The sequence below is a fragment of the Haemaphysalis longicornis genome, unplaced genomic scaffold (assembly GCF_048455015.1).
Source record: "Haemaphysalis longicornis isolate Haplotype H1 unplaced genomic scaffold, Haemaphysalis longicornis Haplotype H1 scaffold_9, whole genome shotgun sequence".
NCBI lineage: Eukaryota > Metazoa > Arthropoda > Arachnida > Ixodida > Ixodidae > Haemaphysalis > Haemaphysalis longicornis.
In genome coordinates this window covers 86,080,634-86,098,751 of record NW_027526460.1, presented here as the reverse complement: position 1 = coordinate 86,098,751, position 18,118 = coordinate 86,080,634, and the positions used below count along the sequence as shown (strand labels likewise).

The 18,118-nt window shown below is 46.1% G+C and overlaps 1 protein-coding gene across 4 annotated transcripts in view; it reads right to left on the bottom strand.

Moving 5' to 3' along the window:
* Nucleotides 1-18,118, bottom strand: part of LOC144152548 (uncharacterized) — a 495,420-nt gene that overhangs the window by 232,332 nt on the left and 244,970 nt on the right. For all 4 annotated transcript variants that reach the window (XM_077683846.1, XM_077683842.1, XM_077683844.1 and 1 more), the window contains exon 5: nt 880-1,208. In XM_077683846.1, the coding sequence (XP_077539972.1) occupies nt 880-1,208 (329 nt within the window). The remainder of the gene's footprint in view (nt 1-879; nt 1,209-18,118) is intronic.

The window sequence follows — 18,118 nt, the reverse complement described above, 5'->3', positions numbered from 1 at the left end:
ACATCAAGGCGTCTTTAAAAATTGCTCGGGCATTATTGACACCTTCGTTTAAATGTTTTCTGAAACTCACATTAGAAACTTTTTATGCTTTCTTCCATTGAAGCGTTCTTTACAGCATGTTCGGTTAAGGAAAACCCTCGTACACTCCGAAATACAGATGTCGCCTGTAAACTGTTGCATTTGCTAATCCTTGTACAACCTTTCCGACAATGCATTGTTACAATTTATCTGAAATCTTCGTGTTTAGGTAAATGTCTAGAGTGCCTAAAATATCCCGTGAAGTCAGGGCGCATCGTGAGATGAGTGTATTGAAGTTACTACATTAGAAGAGATTGCAAAACAAACACAAATAAGCCGGTGAAGAACTGCTGAAATGGTGCGACATAAAATACGCAGTTTGTGGAACTTTTCGTGCTCCTTTTTAAGGGCTTGTACAAACCTGTAGCACTCGGCTAAACATTCATCGCCTGTAAAATAATGTCTACGTACACCGCAGATGTCTTCGGCTTTTGTAAAGAGCCTATGGGGGCATGGTGGAAAAACATGGCTCACCTTGGCATCAGCATGCCTATTTTGTAAAGGAAACCTGCTTATTAGGCCTGACTCACATCTACTGAGCATCCATTTGAAGATCTTGTTTGATAAGCCTGTCACGCGCTATCACACCCCGCTTCGGCCCACCCACCAGCAAGACCTCCAACCGGGCTTCCAAGGTATGGTCTGAGGCCGTCACCATCGAATCCGTTCCTCGTCGCATTCGTTCGGAAGTCCGAACTCTGGATCACCAACTCTGGTCACCTTTGATTTAATGTTTCAGGAGCAAGTTCTCTCATCGAGATAGGTCAAGGGAGCATGGATGAAGGGAGGCGATGGACTCACCTTCCTGCGACGGGATATCGAGATAGAAGGACTTTCGCTCGGACGGCACCTTCATGGACAGGTCAAGGAGTCGCTGCATGGACTCGAAGTTGAAGTATCCGGGCCGTTCTCCGCCAGTGGACGGTACCGAGGCGACCGAGGTGTTCCGTGACAGGTACGACGAGCCCGTGGAGGGGGCGGCGCTGCATACCGAAGACGACGGACTCGGCACCTCTTCGTCCATCGAGTTGGGCGCCGAGCTTGTCTGCTTCCGGACGAAGCACATCTTGCGGCGCTCCGCCGCGCTCGGACGGCGCGTCAGCGGAGGGGTCGTCTCGCCCGGAGAGGACCTGGCACGGGGCAAGCAGGGCGATCGCAAATGGTTATTGGGAAGTGATTTGCTAAGGAGAAATTCTCTGCTCCTAAAGGCTATCGTCCCTAAATCAATATTACATTACGTTTACACATGCCTCTAGCAGGTTCCAAAGAGGCGGAACATGGCGGTCAGCGGTGACATTGATTAGTTAGTATACACCCAAAAAGTCACCATTACAACAAAAGTCACCATTACTGATGCAGTGTTTTATGTGAAAGCTAGCTTTTCGCTAAGCGTCGCCTTTGATTATGGCTGTACTTAGCCCCTAATGAGGGCGTTCAATCACCGAGAAACGCAGCGCGTGGCCATGCTCCAGCAAAACTCTATCCACATAGTGGCACCTGCATCCCAAACATTACCGACTACAAATTTATTTCCGTTGATATACCCTCCACGGTGGCACATCATCCAAGACCAAAAAGCGCTGGGACTGGAACACGCTATGCTGCTAAACAAGTTTATGAGCTTCGCTTGTGCCACTAGCGTACACGTTCTTGAAAAGGGGCATTTTCATCTTAGAATATGACATACTCCAGGCTCCAAGCAAACATTTCACCATACGTACGTACACGACGAAGCAATATTCTGATTAATGCTTCTATTTGTGCCAATTAGGTGATTCAGTTATTATTCCAATGCCAACCAACAAATAACATCGCGACGATACAACCAACCGCTCCTGTCAAACAGCTCACAACCCCGGGACAAGCCATACTTACGAACTTCCGCTACAAACCTCGCTTTATATCCAAGCCCGTAGAAGCCCGTTAAGCAAGGCACCCTTAATCACGCACAGGTAGCCGCATACCACGGCACATGTACGAAAAGAGGAATTCATCATGACGACAAATTATAGCAGCCATCTGTTTCTAGCAAAACGCGTACTCGTGAGCGCAGCAAAGCAAGGACAAATTTGTGCGATAACGTACACTAACCTCAGTGCAGATGAAGGCTCAGTACTCAAGAACTTCTCCCCTGACGTAGAAACTGAAATTCCAGCCGTACAGCTCGGAATACACCGGACAGCGACCTCTCATGACGATTACTAACATCCATACAGACTGCAAGAAAGCATGTCACCTGCTTGCAAGCGTAGTCACCTCCCGCCGACAGTTCCACTGCAAGCCACGGTGAAAGGTCCGGGCAGAATACATTCAGTACGTGGACAGACGGGATTGGGGCGGACTGACCGAACAAATCAGGTCTACCGTTAAGCAATCATCCGGGCACTCGCTAACCATGCCCGAACCCTGAGACCTGATCCTTCATTTGGCAGAAAACTCAGGCTGCACATGACCGTAAGTGCTTACTGGCCACCCTTTCATCAATCGTTAGATAAACAATACCGAACACGAGAGGAAACCAGACGAGAGGAAAAAAAAAACACACTCCCAACGACGGAATGACCCCGCCGCTCAAGACGTGAGACCATCATTCCCCCTTCCCCCTTTACCTCAGTTACTGCAACGCCACACTAACGAATGAATATATCCTACGAGAGTGCCCACACAACTCTTTCCCACAGAACACGGAACATATAAGGAGTGGCCGGCTTCCGCGGGCAAACGCCAATGTCAACAGTACCCGGCGACCTTCGTCCGCAGTGCCACCAGCAGCTGCCTAGACGTAGGCGGCTGACATCCCTCCATTGATAACACAGAGTTCTCTTTCTCTCCGTCTTAATTCGCGTCGGTGCTACGTGAGCCAAGTCCACTTGCTGTTTCATGATCTTTCATGAAACCTCGCGAGACGCCCAAAGAGGCAAGCTATATTGGTAGGCTGAAGATGAAGAGTTTCAAGTCTGTTCAAGATAAAAATGCCCTTAGTTGCTGTCACAACTTGTTATTATGTTGCGGCAGTGCGAAGATGAAACACACCATGCGTCATGGTGAAGCGATGTATTCACAATACGAGACGGTCTATTTACAAGCGGACGTTAACAGTCCCAGCAAGGGTTCGTGCTGCCCACTACTTACTCATCGTCGGTAGTAGACGAAAATGGCGCTATGCGATACTTGGTACATGTCGTGAGAATGTATAATCCTCTGGGTAGAGGTTACGCCCTGGAAAAAAGTTTAAGATGTCCCGTGGAAGGAGTTGCGGAGAAGGAGTTCGTCGAGCCGTCAATTATTCATAAATTGAGCAAGTTCAGAACAAGGACCTTTCTTTCCTAAGTTCAAAATCGCGCAGTAAAACAGGTGTAGGTTTCGTTATACCTTGAAAACTGGAATCTTGGAGTTTGAAACATACATTTTACTAAAAATAACACATCGTAACAGTCGAAATTTATTTCTCCGTGACAGGAAGGAAGGAAGTAAGGAAGGAACAAACGAAACAAGCAGGCAAGGAAGCAAGTAAGTAAGGAAGCAAGGAAGGAAGAAAGGTAGGAAGAAAGGAAGGGAGAAGAAAGGAAGGAGGAAATAAAGAAAGGAGGAAGGCCAGAAAGAAAGGAAGAAGAAAGAAAGGAGGAAAGCCAGAAAGAAAGGAAGAAGAAAAAAAGAAAGAAAGGAGGAAGGCCAGAAAGAAAGAAAGAAAGAAGGAAAGAAAGAAAAAGAAAGAAAGGAAGAAAGTAAAAAAGGAAGAAAGAAACAAGGAAAGAGAGAAAGAAAGGAAGAATAAAAAAAACGAAAAAGAAAACAGGGAAATGGCAAAAAGAAGTTCATCAACACCTTCAGTAAAATGTGCTGTTGGGCTAGTTGGTACATTATGAATTACGAAAATTACGTTAAAACGGACAAACAGAGGAAGGAAGACAAACAATGCGCATTGTTTGTCTTCCTCTGTTTGTCCGTTTGAGCGCAATTTTCGCAATTCATCAACACTCTTCTTCTCTTCGCGTGCAAGAGAAGAACCAGCCCTTTCGGTATTTCCAGTGGTCCCGGGAGGCACAATTTAATACAACCCCGTCTTTCTGCGTGCATATTCACGGTGCGTGGTGGGAGCATTGTATTTTGTATTGAGCACCATGAGTGAACGCAGTGAGAGCAGCGTAGGAACTGTCTGATGATTTGCGTTGTAGTTATGCTTTTTTGTTGCTGTTAGTGCTTCGGATTGCTCAAGTTGCGTGCCGTGGTTCTTGTACAATGTACGGGTGGCTCAAACTCCACAGCGTTGATTGAACGTAGTACATGCTGAACGACTGTCGCACTACAATCTTTTGACGTCCAAGCCTAATTTTTGTATCTGCGAGAGGTGGTTCCCCTCACTAGGCATTTTAGTTTAGAAATCGGAACCCCGAGTTCCATTGGAGCGGAAATTTGGCTTTCTATTACTCGTTAGAGAGTCGACGCTCTGTTTAATTTTGTTGAGTTGAAGAAAAACACAACCAATGCAATAATCTCATCTGCACCTAATAATATAATGTAAACCCGCTTTGTAAACTTATCTTGTCCTAGAATTGTGATTATAACTGAAACAAGTCATCTGTAAGGACGTCGGATAGATTGTTTTAATACGCGCTGGATTTAGCCATAGCGCAAAAGCAATTAACTCTCCAGCCCCCCATATAATTACTGTAAGGAGGTGTGCTTCTGTTTTTACCAACAATTCGAAAAAAAAAAAAAAAACGCTGCCTACCGCGTTAGAGAAAAGCGGCTTTTTATTGCTTCAGAGTGGTTCCCTGTGGTCGTCGTACCGTGCAAATTTTTCTGACGATTTATTTCTCGCGATTAATTGCCGGCTTACGGGACTTGCTTATGAATGAATTGCTTGAGGCGTGAGGAAACCTGTGCAAGCAAATGGGGGCCAGTACACTTGGGCCGGTAATAAGGGTCTATAACTGCCACGTTTCGGGATAAGAGATTGTTTGTTATCAAGCCGCCCTACTTAAACTGGTAGAACGAGGTGTAGACAAGCAAAAAATGTTACGCGGGCGTAAGGAATTTTATGAGTGCAGAAGGCAGAGGATGGAAGCTGAGTGATACACCAAGTAGCGAAGTAAGGTGAAGACTTTGAAAGGGGTAACAAAATTTTTGTGGGGAGGCTGCGGTGATATAAACTTTTATTTGGAGCAGAGCAAGCGCAGAAAAAAGTTCTGCTGATGCAGGTACTAGAAGTAAGAGCTTTTAGGAAGCCTTTTAACCTTAAAACGAACATTGAGATAAAGTTGATGAGGATGATGATGACAATAATGACGAAAATTTGAAGGCAAACAATAGATTCACCCGACGAAGTGGTGGTTGAAATCGTTGCGAGCTTTTGTGCTGGAGTGTACAGTTATTTCTGTTCCTGATCATGATTGCGAAGGTTGGGATCGAGCAGATTTAGGAAATCCCTAAGGTGGAGTAAGTTTCTGCGAAGGAAACTTAAATCCACCTAAATGCAGCCATACGACTACAAAGGAAATCTATACAGCTTTTGGGATGATAATACAGGGGAGCATGATGAGAACGTTTATAATTATGACACAAATATGGACTTCACGTTCCTTCCTTCGAAGCACGTTGACCTGCCGAGGTGCCGTATTAATTTCTTGAATCAGGGTAGGGAATCTAGGAGGGAAGAGGGCGTGCGATGAGCGCTAAATCGAGACCGCTTCCTCTCCCCCCTCCGTCTTCCACCTTCTCACGCCGAGCTCCCGTGACGTAAGTACTTACGAACAGGCAACATTTTTAAAGCGGAGCTTGCTTGGTCTCACTGACGGCGCCGTCGTAACCGAAACGCACTGCAGGAAAGCCAACTTTACACGACGGGAGGGAACGTGATCGCGGTGATGATGACGAGGAGACAAGAAAAAAGCTTCCCGTGATCTGAATCTAACCTGAATCCCTCATGTTATGAAGCCGATGTGTCTGATTGCGCCGTCATCGCATTCGGGTCGCTCAGCACTTCCTTGTGGTTTGTTGGCGTGGCTTTAAAGTGGATTTCGGCTTTTGACTTTGGCAGTTTGGATTTTGAACTTCGACTCGGAGGCAGTTTGAACTTTGATCATTGACGCTTGGACTCACAGGCAGTCTTCACTTGGATCTTCGACTCTACAGCTTTGACTGAAGCCGCTTTAACTTCGACACCTCGTCATTTGATTTTCGCACTGAAGAAGGTTTCGCGTTTCAACCACCGTCGTCCTTAGACGGAGGGTATTTGAATTTTTCCCGGAATGCGGCAGGAATTACGTTTGGTGTTAAAGGAGAACACGGTACGTCGTTTTACTTGCCTTGAAAAGCGTGCATTCTTGCCTTTGAGTTGTGAGTCTTTAGGGGTGCTGCGGAACTCGTTCATCAGCGGGAGAATAAGATGTTTTCGCAACATATTTGCTCGTCATTCAGACAACGGCGCATTTATAACTGACGATATATTGGTGTAAGAATTGCAGCGTCCTAGTATACTGCAATTTCTACATTGATGGGGCTTAGAAAATGGTGGTGACATAGAAAAAGAGAAGTGAGTGGCCATGATATGCATCGACAACAGCAGCAGGGGTTTCGAGTGAAAACTATTTAGGAAGAAAGGTTCTTTTAACAAAGAAAATTATTAAGCCCAGTAGCTGCCCGTGTGTTCATGTAAAGCACCCCTTCCACTGCTTTTATATATATTTCCGACACGATGAACCAAATAGCCCAGCAGGCGCCGCCAGTCCGTAGAGGGTCCAGTTATGAACGCGCGTGTCATGGTAACATGCCGAAGGAATCCACTGTTGATTGCGCAGGCGATGGTACTGGGCGCTGTAAGAGGTACCACGGGTGCACCGACATGGTGGCGAATCAGTTACTCACTAATTAGATTTCGAACACAAGACTCAGCGAGGTGCTTGTTTGCGCTCTAGCTACCAAAATCTGTCTTTTGAAGAATATGGCCATGGAAGATCGTGGTCGACGTATCAGTAGAACGTTCGCTTTGTGGGTTTACTTCCTTTCTCAACCATGAATATGAGCGAGACGCTTGTATCCCTTCCAACTAGTTGCAAGGATTTGTTTTTTAAAACGAGCGCGAGTGCGACGGAAGCTTGCGTTCAAATTAGGGAGCAGCAGTTTTGTGTCACGGGAGCGTTTAGCGCAAAAAAGAGACACAGCTTTGCTTTCAGGTTTCGGTTTGTTACAGAAGCTTGCGCAGTTTTCTAACCGGCAACGCAATGATTATGGATTGATACGCAGTGAATAACATATGAAGCGAGCGTGCGACTAACGCTGCCACTTAGTGGTGGCGTATATCTAAGGCATCTACCACTACAGTTATATTCAAACTAGAGACTATTTTAGGACATGGACCTCTCCAATCAACTTCGCAGAAAGCAACAAAAGCCCCGCTGCGTTCCATGAGGGACACACGCTTGATTTAAAGACCATAGTGCTCACAAATTGACTAAAGCGTGTGCGCGGCTCCGCTCCTATCCTCTCTTTTTCGTCTGCCCTCTCTTTCATCTCCAGTGTCGAGTAGCAATCCGGGATCTAAGCCTGGACAACCTCTAGGCTTTTAAGTTCGTTTTTCTCCTCCTCCTTGTATGGAGAAAGCAAAATATGTTAGTCTTTTTAAGGGGGTACGAAAGAGAAACGAAACGCCTTTGTACGCACGGTTAAGTGCACTTTGAAGAATTCTTTGATAGTCGAACTAAATACCTATTTCGCATCTTATGAAGAACTTCGGCGGGCATCTGCGGCTGGACTCAAAGCTTCTTATGCTTCCTAGTTATATTACGCGGCTGAGCAGACAAAGGCGATCACGTAAACTTTTCCTCGCCCTTTTAATACCCCTGAACCGCTAGCCGGCGGTTCCCGGGAAATCTTTCGGACGACGTTGGTCTCGTTCGCAGCGCACATTTCTCGACGTTACGCAAGCTGGGGGTGGGGGTGGGGGGGTGCTTTTTTCCATCCGTTAGGAGATGCGCAGCGGCATAGAGATATGCGCCGGTGACTTCCGTGGCTCTTCGGAAAAATATTAAGCTGCTTTGGCATCATCGGCTTTGGCGAGTAAAAAAAAAAACGATGAAAAAGATTTTATTTTCCAAGCCGACAGGCCGAGTAAATTTTTTTTCTCGCCATAAAACCCCGTCGAACTCGACCAGCGTTGACAAGGAGCTTTTCCCAGGGAGAGCTTTCCAGCATTAGCTTTTAGGGGGAGCTTCGTCAATAGTGCGTCGATGATTTTCCGACCTTTCTGTTTCTTCTCAAATGGGTCGCTACTTCATGGTTCGATGATACCCATAATACTCCGCATTTTTACTTTTGCAGTAGGACCTGGAATGGATCAGGCCTCACCTGCAGGTTATAATTTTTCTCTGGAGCAAATTCTAAGCTACAAGTGGATAATAGCAGCTGTTAATTCCTGCGATCAGACAGGAAAAAATTACGGTGCGGCGTAATGGCTATAACGGTATAACGTGTCCTTATATACATGTATGTATGTATGTATGTATGTATGTATGTATGTATGTATGTATGTATGTATGTATGTATCTATGTATGTATATATATATATATTTATATATATATATATATATATACATACACTGAAGAAAGGGAGTCCTCTCCCTGAAACGTCAGTAAACATTTTCTTTTTTTTCTACGTCTTTCTCGTTTGTCTCTGTCTGTACTAACCTCATTTTTTTCGCGCTCTGTGTGAGTTTTTATCTTTTCAGACTATATATATATATATATATATATATATATATATATATATATATATATATATATATATATATATATATATATATATATATATATATATATATATATATACACACACAGGGAGCATATGTAGGGACGTTATTTCAAGACATTTGATTGAAAGAAAAATGGAAAAGATTTTTGCAAGAAAAAAGCAAGTGGAGAAAAACACGCTCGCTGGGTAGGACCCGAACCCACGACCTCCAGAATACGCGTAGTGCGATGACCACTACTCTACCTTCGGGGCTGTGCTCCCCTCCGCTTTCTCTGGTATTTATGTTGTTTCCTGTGTTTGGGGGTGGCAGCCAGCGCTACTGCGACCACACTGCGGCTACAAAAGGGAGCACAGCGCTGCCGCTAGCGTCGTGGTCATCGTACCAGAGGCATATTCTGGAAGTCGTGGCTTTCAATCGCACCCGGCGAGCATGTTTTTCTCCCCTTTCTTTCTTTCTTGAAAAAATCTGTATCTGTTCCAAAGATAAAAAAGTGACCCACCACAACTCCCCCTTTGCTTTCCGTTGCTTTCTTAACAGCCTACCCTTATTTCTGTAATAATTCAACGAGCCCCTTATTTCCCATTGTGAACGCTATATATATATATATATATATATATATATATATATATATATATATATATATATATATATATATATATATATATATATATATATATATATATATATATATATATATAGATATATATATATATATATATGACAGAAATAAGGCTTGGCAGTGTCAAGAAAACCTCGGAGAAAGCAAAGGGGGAGGATATGGTAGGTCATTGAAACAGATAAAGAATTTGGAAAGTAAGTGGAGAAAAAATTCCCGCCAGGTGGGATCCGAACCCACGACCTCCAGAATACCGGTCTGGTGCGATAACCACTGCGCTACCGGCGGGGCTATCTTCCCCTCCACTTTCTAGGGTATTTATGATTAGGTATTTTTGTTTGCTGCGCTTCGGGGTTGTAGCCAGCGCCACTCGGACTACTCGGGGTGAAGGGGACCTTCTTTTTAACCCCCGGGCCGTGACTCGAGTGTCTATGACATGTCGAGAGTGGTCGACCAGCGTTGAACCCTCTTAAGCTACCTTTGGCACCAAGACTGCCAGAACAGAGGCCCTCGCTATGCATGTAGCGAATCAGAAAAGGGAATGAGGGGCTCGTTGAAAATAATACAGAAATATATATATATATATATATATATATATATATATATATATAGCAGTGAGAGGAAAACTACACTGAAAAAAGATGTACGGAATTGCTACAAGCAATATTCGAATGGAAAGCCCTGCCGAGAAACGCTGAATCGAGTTGAAACGAAAACAATGCAAAGAAAAGGGAGAATGTGAAAATGTCAAAGAATACACGAAAAACGAGAGAAGTACAGACATCATAACGCGAATAAGTACACATACAGAATCGCCTGCACTATTTCTGAAGTTACTTCCTATACAGAATATAGTTGGGCAATACAGCCGGCAAGCGTCGGAAATGTGAGCTCGCATTTGCTGTTACTCTAAGCCAGAGAGAGCGTAAGCTTGGTGCACAGACGAACGAAATGATGTCCAGCCAAATAATTTCTGCGCAAGGTCATCTAGTGTCTACGTGACACAGTATAAATAGCGGTTTTTCGAAAAAACTGTCATGATTGCTTACTCCCTCACACCTGTAGAACATCTGTTTCTTGCACGGTTGTACGGATGAACTTACACTAGTAATATGGCACGTGTATTTTCTCCTCGCTCAAAAAACTACAAGGGAAGCCAGCTTTGCTAGTTTTATGAGTGTATCATAAGGAAGGTTCTGCTATGAGTGTGCCGCTGCCGCAGTATTAGACGAAAATGTCCTTCGAAAGCAGGTATTCTGTCCACGTGGAGTGAATGAGGAGATCCTGGACAATGGGTTTTTTTTAAAAGGTTTGTTCTCTGAATCGCTGAAATTTGACCGATTCAGTCAAAGCCGCCGAGGTGGCCTTCTTTGAAGCGTATGGAAAATGTATTAGATCGGCTGCTGTAAACATTTGGAAGGATTCAGTAGCCTCGGAGCGTGGACACAGGGCTCAGGATCATCTCAGTAGTGCTATTGTCCTTCTGACTTGCAACACTTCACTTTCTATCCTGCGCCATGCATCCCTTTCTTCCTCGCAAGTTTTGGAGTACTGATTTTGTGAGAGGTATGGAGATGTCTTTTGATCAGGTGTTGCTTTATATTACGTCCTTAACTGTGGCTTTAAAAAATACGCATATTAGTGGCACTCAAGTAAGGTCCACCCTTCTACGCGTGAAAATAAGTAAACGATTTAGAACTAATGTAGCGTATTATTGCTATCAGGAAGCATTAGAATGATAGAACCCTCGCGCGTAAACCAGATGTCAAAACAGAGAGCGATTTGAGCCTGAGCCTTGTGAAAACCGAGACCGCCTTTTTTTAGTGGGAATACAGAGCCCTTCATATAATCAGTTGCCATTTCTCCATTCGCGTGACGTAAAAGCGTGTGGTGAGATCGACATTTGAACCAAGCGTTGCCAGAAACGGGTCCGTCTTAGCTTTTCTAACTATAAGAGATGGCTTCCGACAAAAAAATCCTGAAACCTTTTCTCCCGGCATGTAAGAAAGATCAGAATTTATGTGATCACTGTGGCGAAGTGCGGAAGAGAAAGAAAAGCGTTTATTAAATATATGCACACAGGCCTGCTTAGTCCTCACATTCCAGATAACCCCTGGTGGCGCCTTCAAGCTGCTGCTTAATGTACGCCGCCAGTTGCCTTTGTTCTTCGGTGGTGCTTGTTGCATTCAGCCATACTTTGCGGGGTGGGTTCGTGGTGTTGTGTGTGGCTGTGCAGTTCCAGAGGATGTGATCTTAGTCTAGTAAAACATTACATGTAGAGCAAGCAGGGGGTGTTGTGTCAGGACCTCCCCATATCTTATGTAGTCTAACTGGAGTGTCCAAGGTGTCTGTTTGAGCTTGTGTTATTAAGGTTACTTGGTGTGTTGTGAGTGTGTCAGAGAGCTGTAGAAGTACCCTCCTTCCCGTGGAGTAGTCCTTCGGATGAGGTGCTCTCAGGACCATGAGCGTTTGATTTGGTTCGAGGTTGGCAAGGTTGATTTGGAAGAGCTTTGGCTGCGGCTTCTCGGGCCAGCTGATTAACTTTTTCGTTACCTGCCGTTCCTTCGTGCCCAGGTATCCAGTACACTGTTACAGCTCGCTTGATGCTGTTGTTGATGGCCGTAGCTATGGGTCGTGGCAGTTCCATTCTTAGCACTTGGGGACAGGCGCTTTTTGAGTCCGTGTATATACACGTGTGCTTCGTAGGGCTGGATGTGTGGGTAATAGCAGTGGCGATGGCTAGCAGTTCAGCCCAGATGGGTTCAAAAGGGATGGATGCACTGATGGTGCTCTAATCTTGCTTGCTTGCTGCTGTGTCTGTTACTGCTGCATCTGGGTATACGTAGTTGTTGAATTGGTCCGCAGCTGCTCGTTTATCCAGATATTTGGCTCGAATGCTCCTTCTGACCTTGTTGCGTTGGCAATGCATATGTTTTGGTATGGGTGCAACTTTGAGTAGGTTGGCCGTGTGTCGGTTTAGACGTTCCAGGCGTATAATAGGCTGCTCGGGTGTGTACCCTAGACAGCGAGGTATCTGTTGCCCTGGGACTGTTGTTTGGAGTCTGAGGTGCTGATTGTATCTGTCGACAGCTACGATCTCCTCCAGCGTATTGTGCTTTCCTGCCTGAAGAAGTCGCTTGGTGCTGGCGTTGATCGGAATGCCCAGCGCAATCTTCGTCGCCTTCATAATCACAGCGTTGATTCTTTCCTCCTGAGTTTTGGTGAAGTTGGTGTATGCTGCATGGTACCTGATTAGTGAAATAAGAAGTGCATCCCATAATCGTAGGAGGTCTTGTTCCCTGAGTCCATTTTGTATGTTAGTGATTCCGCGCATAACGTTCAGGACGTTCTCCTTGCCGACATACGTGCTGAGCTGTCACATGCCCTCCGTCACTTTGAATGTGGCGTCCAAATACCCGGATTAACGTTTTGCAAGGAATTGAGACGTTTCCGCTTGTTATGACTATGGGTGGAGAGAGAGAGAGAGAGAGAGAGAGAGAGAGAGAGAGAGAGAGAGAGAGAGAGAGAGAGAGACGCCTTTAATGAAAGCTGAAGAGGTCAGCCCCACTAACGATAGGGCTTGCTACTCCAGATGGGGTGAATACAGTGAAGTGACGGCGAAAAATAGAGAGAAAAAGAAAAGGAAAGCAAGAAAGGGGAGTAAGAGGAGAAATGCACTCATATACAAATTGTACATGCTTAGAGAGTTCACAGAACCTCTTCCAGCCCTGTTTCCGCAAGAAAAGTAAGCAGTATTTTTGTACCCAGCACTGCTTCCTCACGATTTCGCCAGGGTCCAAGGAAGTGTGACAGTTTCAGAGGACATCCGAACCGTAGTCTCACAATCGCTTTCGACGCTGTTGCCCGCTGACTGTCATATCGCGAGCAGTGGCTTAAAATGTACCTGATGTTGTCGGTAGTAGAGCACACTGTACACAATGGCGACTCTACCCAGCCCAGCTTAAACAAGAAGCTTCGGGTGTATGCCACATTAAGTCGCAGCCGGTGTAACACGCCTTCAGTGCGCTTTGGCAGACCCCGTGGATACGGGAAATCGCACTGAGGGTCTATAGCATGAAGGGGTGCATAACTGCTCAGAGGATCCTGCCAAGCCGGCAGCTCGAGTTGCCATCCTAGGTCGATTGCAGCTGCTTTGCTATCCTCGTTTGAAAACGGGATTCCAACGGTGAAGTTGAGGTCGTGGGCTTCTCTGGTAACCGCATCGGAGATCTTGTTGCCCGTTATACCAGAATGACCTGGTATCCACTGAAGGTAAATTTCATGTCCTTCGCGCACCGCACTTGAAAATATTTCGTTCATATCGCAGACAAGTTGATTGTGACAATCAGGCGGCTTATTTAGTAGTTGCAAGGCTGGACGGGAATCGGAAAGAATTACCCACCGCCGAGCGGGTCTTCCGCTCATGTAAAGCAGTGCTGCTCTGACAGCTGCTAGCTCAGTTGCCGTGGAGGATGTTCTGGGGCTGAGCTTTTCTTTAATGGACCGTCCCGCTGACGGAATCCATACGCCGATTGCCGAAGACGCTGAAGTCACGGATCCATCCGTGTACACTTGGATGTGGTCTGGATAACGGGTTCGATATGCTCCAAGACAAAATATCTCAAGGCAGATGCGGGCATAGACGACTTTTTGCCTATTCCAGGTACAGTGGTGCACACAGTCCATGCCGCGTACAACCACGGGGAGTAGCAGGCAGCTTGAGTTGAAGGTAATTAGATGGCAGAACGTGCACCACGCGAGATGCAGAAGCGCCAGCCAGTGGATGAGCAAAGCATCGAGAAACATGTCGAAGGCTAGGGTGGAGCAATTCTTGTGAACGGAGAGTGGTCGCAGAAAAGAACCTTGCCTCACATAAGGTTCCTATCGTGGAGGTGAAATTCGGAAGGCCCAGGCATGTTGGCAGTGCTCGAGCTTGCAAGCCTTCCAGAACCTTGAAGTTCTTCCTGGACACAGCATGTAAAGCTGGAAGGCTATATCGCAAGAGGCCTACGAAAAGCGCTTTGTACAGTCGCAAGAGTGCTGACACTGAGCAGCCCCAGGTGCTTCCTGTCATCATCCGCAAAACGTGAACGAACGAAAGGAGTCGCTCCTTTAGCCGCCTGATATTGGGAGCCCAGGTCAACGAACGGTCAATTGTAATGCCTAGAAATTTGTGATTGCAAACATAGGGTATCTGGATGTCATTTATCTCCAGTGGGTATCGAGATACATCGCGCTTGGTGAATGCCATGGCAGCCCACTTCTCAGGAGACAGAAGCAGCCCGCAGCTGCTGAGGTATTTTTCAATGGCGAACAGACCATTCTGCACTTTTGCTCGTATGTGTCTACGGTTCCTGCCCGAAGCCCAGATGCAGATGTCGTCAGCATACACCGAGATATGAATTCCTTGAGGTAGTACCTTTGTGATGCGGATGAGGCATATACTGAACAGTGTCGGGCTCAGAACACCACCTTGTGGGACACCCTGCGTGATGGCATGTCGTGTCGTGTCACCGTCTTTGGTTGTCATGTAGACATACCGATCCTGTAAGTAATTGCCTATTCACCTAATCACCGATCCATGCTTGCAAGCCTAATTACCGATCCAGGCTTGCATTCGGCCTCGAAGTCCTACAAACGCCACCTCCCTTCGGATTGCTTCGTGAGAAACACTGTCAAATGCTGCTTTTATATCTAGGAAGACAGCAATAGTGAACCTTTTCCCAGCCTTTTGTGCACGAACATCTGTTACCAAGGCGATCACATTGTCAATGCTGCTTCTTCCTTGCCTGAATCCTGACATCTCTGGCGGGTAGACATTCTTGTTTTCGAGGTCCAAGACAAGCCGCTGTAGTACCATTTTTTCCATTACCTTACCAATGTAGCTTAATAGAGCAATTGGTCGGTAAGAGTTTATGTCTGTTTTTCCCGGCTTGAGAACCAGTACCAGTCGGGCAATTTTGCAGCTTGCCTCAACAGAGCCAGTCTGCCACGATGCGTTGTATATACTCAGCAACTGCAGAAGAGCCTTGTTGCCGAGATGTCGCAGAGCCGAATAGCTAACTCCATCAGGTCCAGGCGAGGTGGACAAATTAACAGATTTTAACGCTGCAGATAGCTCATTGATGGTAAAGGGATCATCCATCATCACAGAATTCGTGGTAGGAAGCCACTCGGTCAACTGCGCGGGAATCAGAGAAGGGCTCTGGGGAGCACTGACGTTTATGCAAAATTCTTCTGCGACGTCTACTTCACTGACTCCACGCTTGAGGGCTACTGAAGAAAATGGGTGAATCTGACTGGGTGGGGCTCTCAGGCTGCGGAATACCTGCCATATGCGTGTCAATGGCTTGCGTGGATCTAATTTAGAACAAAACTGGGCCCGGCGGTTTTTGGCAAGTGTGGCCATGTGCTTCTGAACGCGCTTCTGCGCGCGCCTGGAAGCTAGGATGTCGTCTGCAAGTAGAGTTTTTCTGGCCCGGCGCTCGGCTCTCCGGCGAATAGCGCGAAGATGTTCATAGTCCCCATCAAATGTAGACCATGGCTTGGGAAGTAGACTTTGCCGTGTTGATTCTGATTTGGCCCGACCAATGGCAACTGCGAGCTCCTCGCTTGTTGAGATGGCTCCAGCATCATCTTCTAATAGGTTTTGGTAGGTGTCCCAGTTCACACAGTATGCCTTCCGCTTAGACGGTCCTCCACAAATTCCTTCAAATATTGTGTATGTGGGCACGTGGTCGCTACCAAAGCTTTCAATATCGGAATGCCAGGACACGGACGCCAGCAGGGAAGCAGAGGCCATAGTGACATCCAATACACTTGAAGTTTTGCCGCTGAAAAATGTGGGGCATCCAGTGTTTAACACGTCCAGGCCCGCTTCGTTGGCAACACGCAGCAAACTCCTTCCCCTTGATGTAGTCTTTGTGCTGCCCCAAGCTGGGTAGTGTGCGTTGAAATCACCTGTGAGCAAGTGCGGGGGAGGTGTAGTGGACAAAATGTCTTCCAGGAGCTTCGTGTTGAATTTTGCCCTCGGTGGGACGTACCCGGTTGTTATGGTGAAGGTTGCACGGCCATGCTTTACTGTTGCTGCAATGTATTCGTTGGATGCGTCTTGTGCGACAGTGTGAAGCCCAAAAGTCAAGTCCTGACAAATTCCGAGTAGCACTCTGCTCTGGTCGCTGGTCGTCGAAGACTGATGCAGTGTGTACCCTGACAGACGAATATCCGATCGCAGGCGGGATTCTGAGATGGCAATGACCGGAAATTTATGCGTGTTAACTAGCTGAGGAAGGTCGTACAAGAGGGAGCGCAGACCACAGGCATTCCACTGAAACACAGTTGCCCGATTTCGAAGAGTTTGCATGGGCACTGATTCGCTACTCCCGAAATGGTTTACAGCCACTCCCGTAAGAGCGGAGTAATGGTGTTTAGGAGGAGGCTTCCATCTTGGGTTATGTATGCGAAGAAGCTCCGACTTAGCACTGTAGTCCTATTTTTTCTGCGCCCTTACTAATGTTATCGACTTCCTGTTGTAACGTAGCCTGTATGTCGGCTGGTGGGCCCGTTTTAACGCACAGTATAATGTCATCGGCGTATACGATGTGTCTGATATTTCCAATTATCTGTATGATTCTGCGTGTACTGAGCATAGCAAGGTTGAAGAGTGTTGGTGAAATTACGGACCCTTGTGGGATTCCCTGTTGTGAGTGTTGCAATTGCTGTGATTTGATTTCTCGCAGGTCCAATGTATACATTCGACTCTCCAGGAAACTTCTGACATCGCGAATTCGGAGGACTTTTCTTCGGTAAGATTTCTTGATGGAGTACTATTTATCCCTCAATAGGCTACCTAGGGCAGGGGTTTGAGGACTTGGTTTCGTTACCTAAACAGCTGTCTAGGGCACCTCCATAAGGCACCTGCCGTCGTGGTACATGATGCATGCCATCACCCACCACCTTTCTTTTTATCACAGCCAACCTAAGTCATAATTCACATCAAGGTTCCCAACATACTTCCTATTCTTATCGCTTGCCAACCCTGGATTCCCACTGTAAGTCTTGGTGGGGTTTTCAATCGGGAGAAGGCCTGTTTTAAATAAAATGTCAGTTAAACTGACCAGCAGACGGATGTTGTTCCATGCCGGTTCGAACAAAGTGAACGTACTCACTCGGACAGTTCAGATGATTTTTAATCCTGTAAATGCCCAAAAGTGGAGTTTGATAGCGATAACAGCCTCATCCGCAGACCGATAAAGAATACATCAAAAACTGATACCCTTGTCGAGATATTCGAGGAAACACTGCAACATCTATACGCTACTGCAGCTGCGTATGGGGTCAGACAAGATATAAGACTATACATTTGCCTTCGAATAATCATGAATTCATCCTGCTTCTTTTTTTTTGCTTCAAGCACAAGCATGAGATGGTTTGATCCTCTTCTCACCAGGCGTAAAGGAAGCTACTTTAGTAAGGTGATAAAATGGCATCACCGAGGAGAGATCAAGGCATCAGTACACTTTTATAAATACACCGGAAGGGCAGTTGTATCATACGATGTGTCACTGACAGGAATGATAAATAACATTATTTTACAATTTTCCGCGAAAAGTAATCACATGACTTATTAGTGGCGACTAAATCTCGAATAAGTGAGTTCGACCCATTCTAGTCG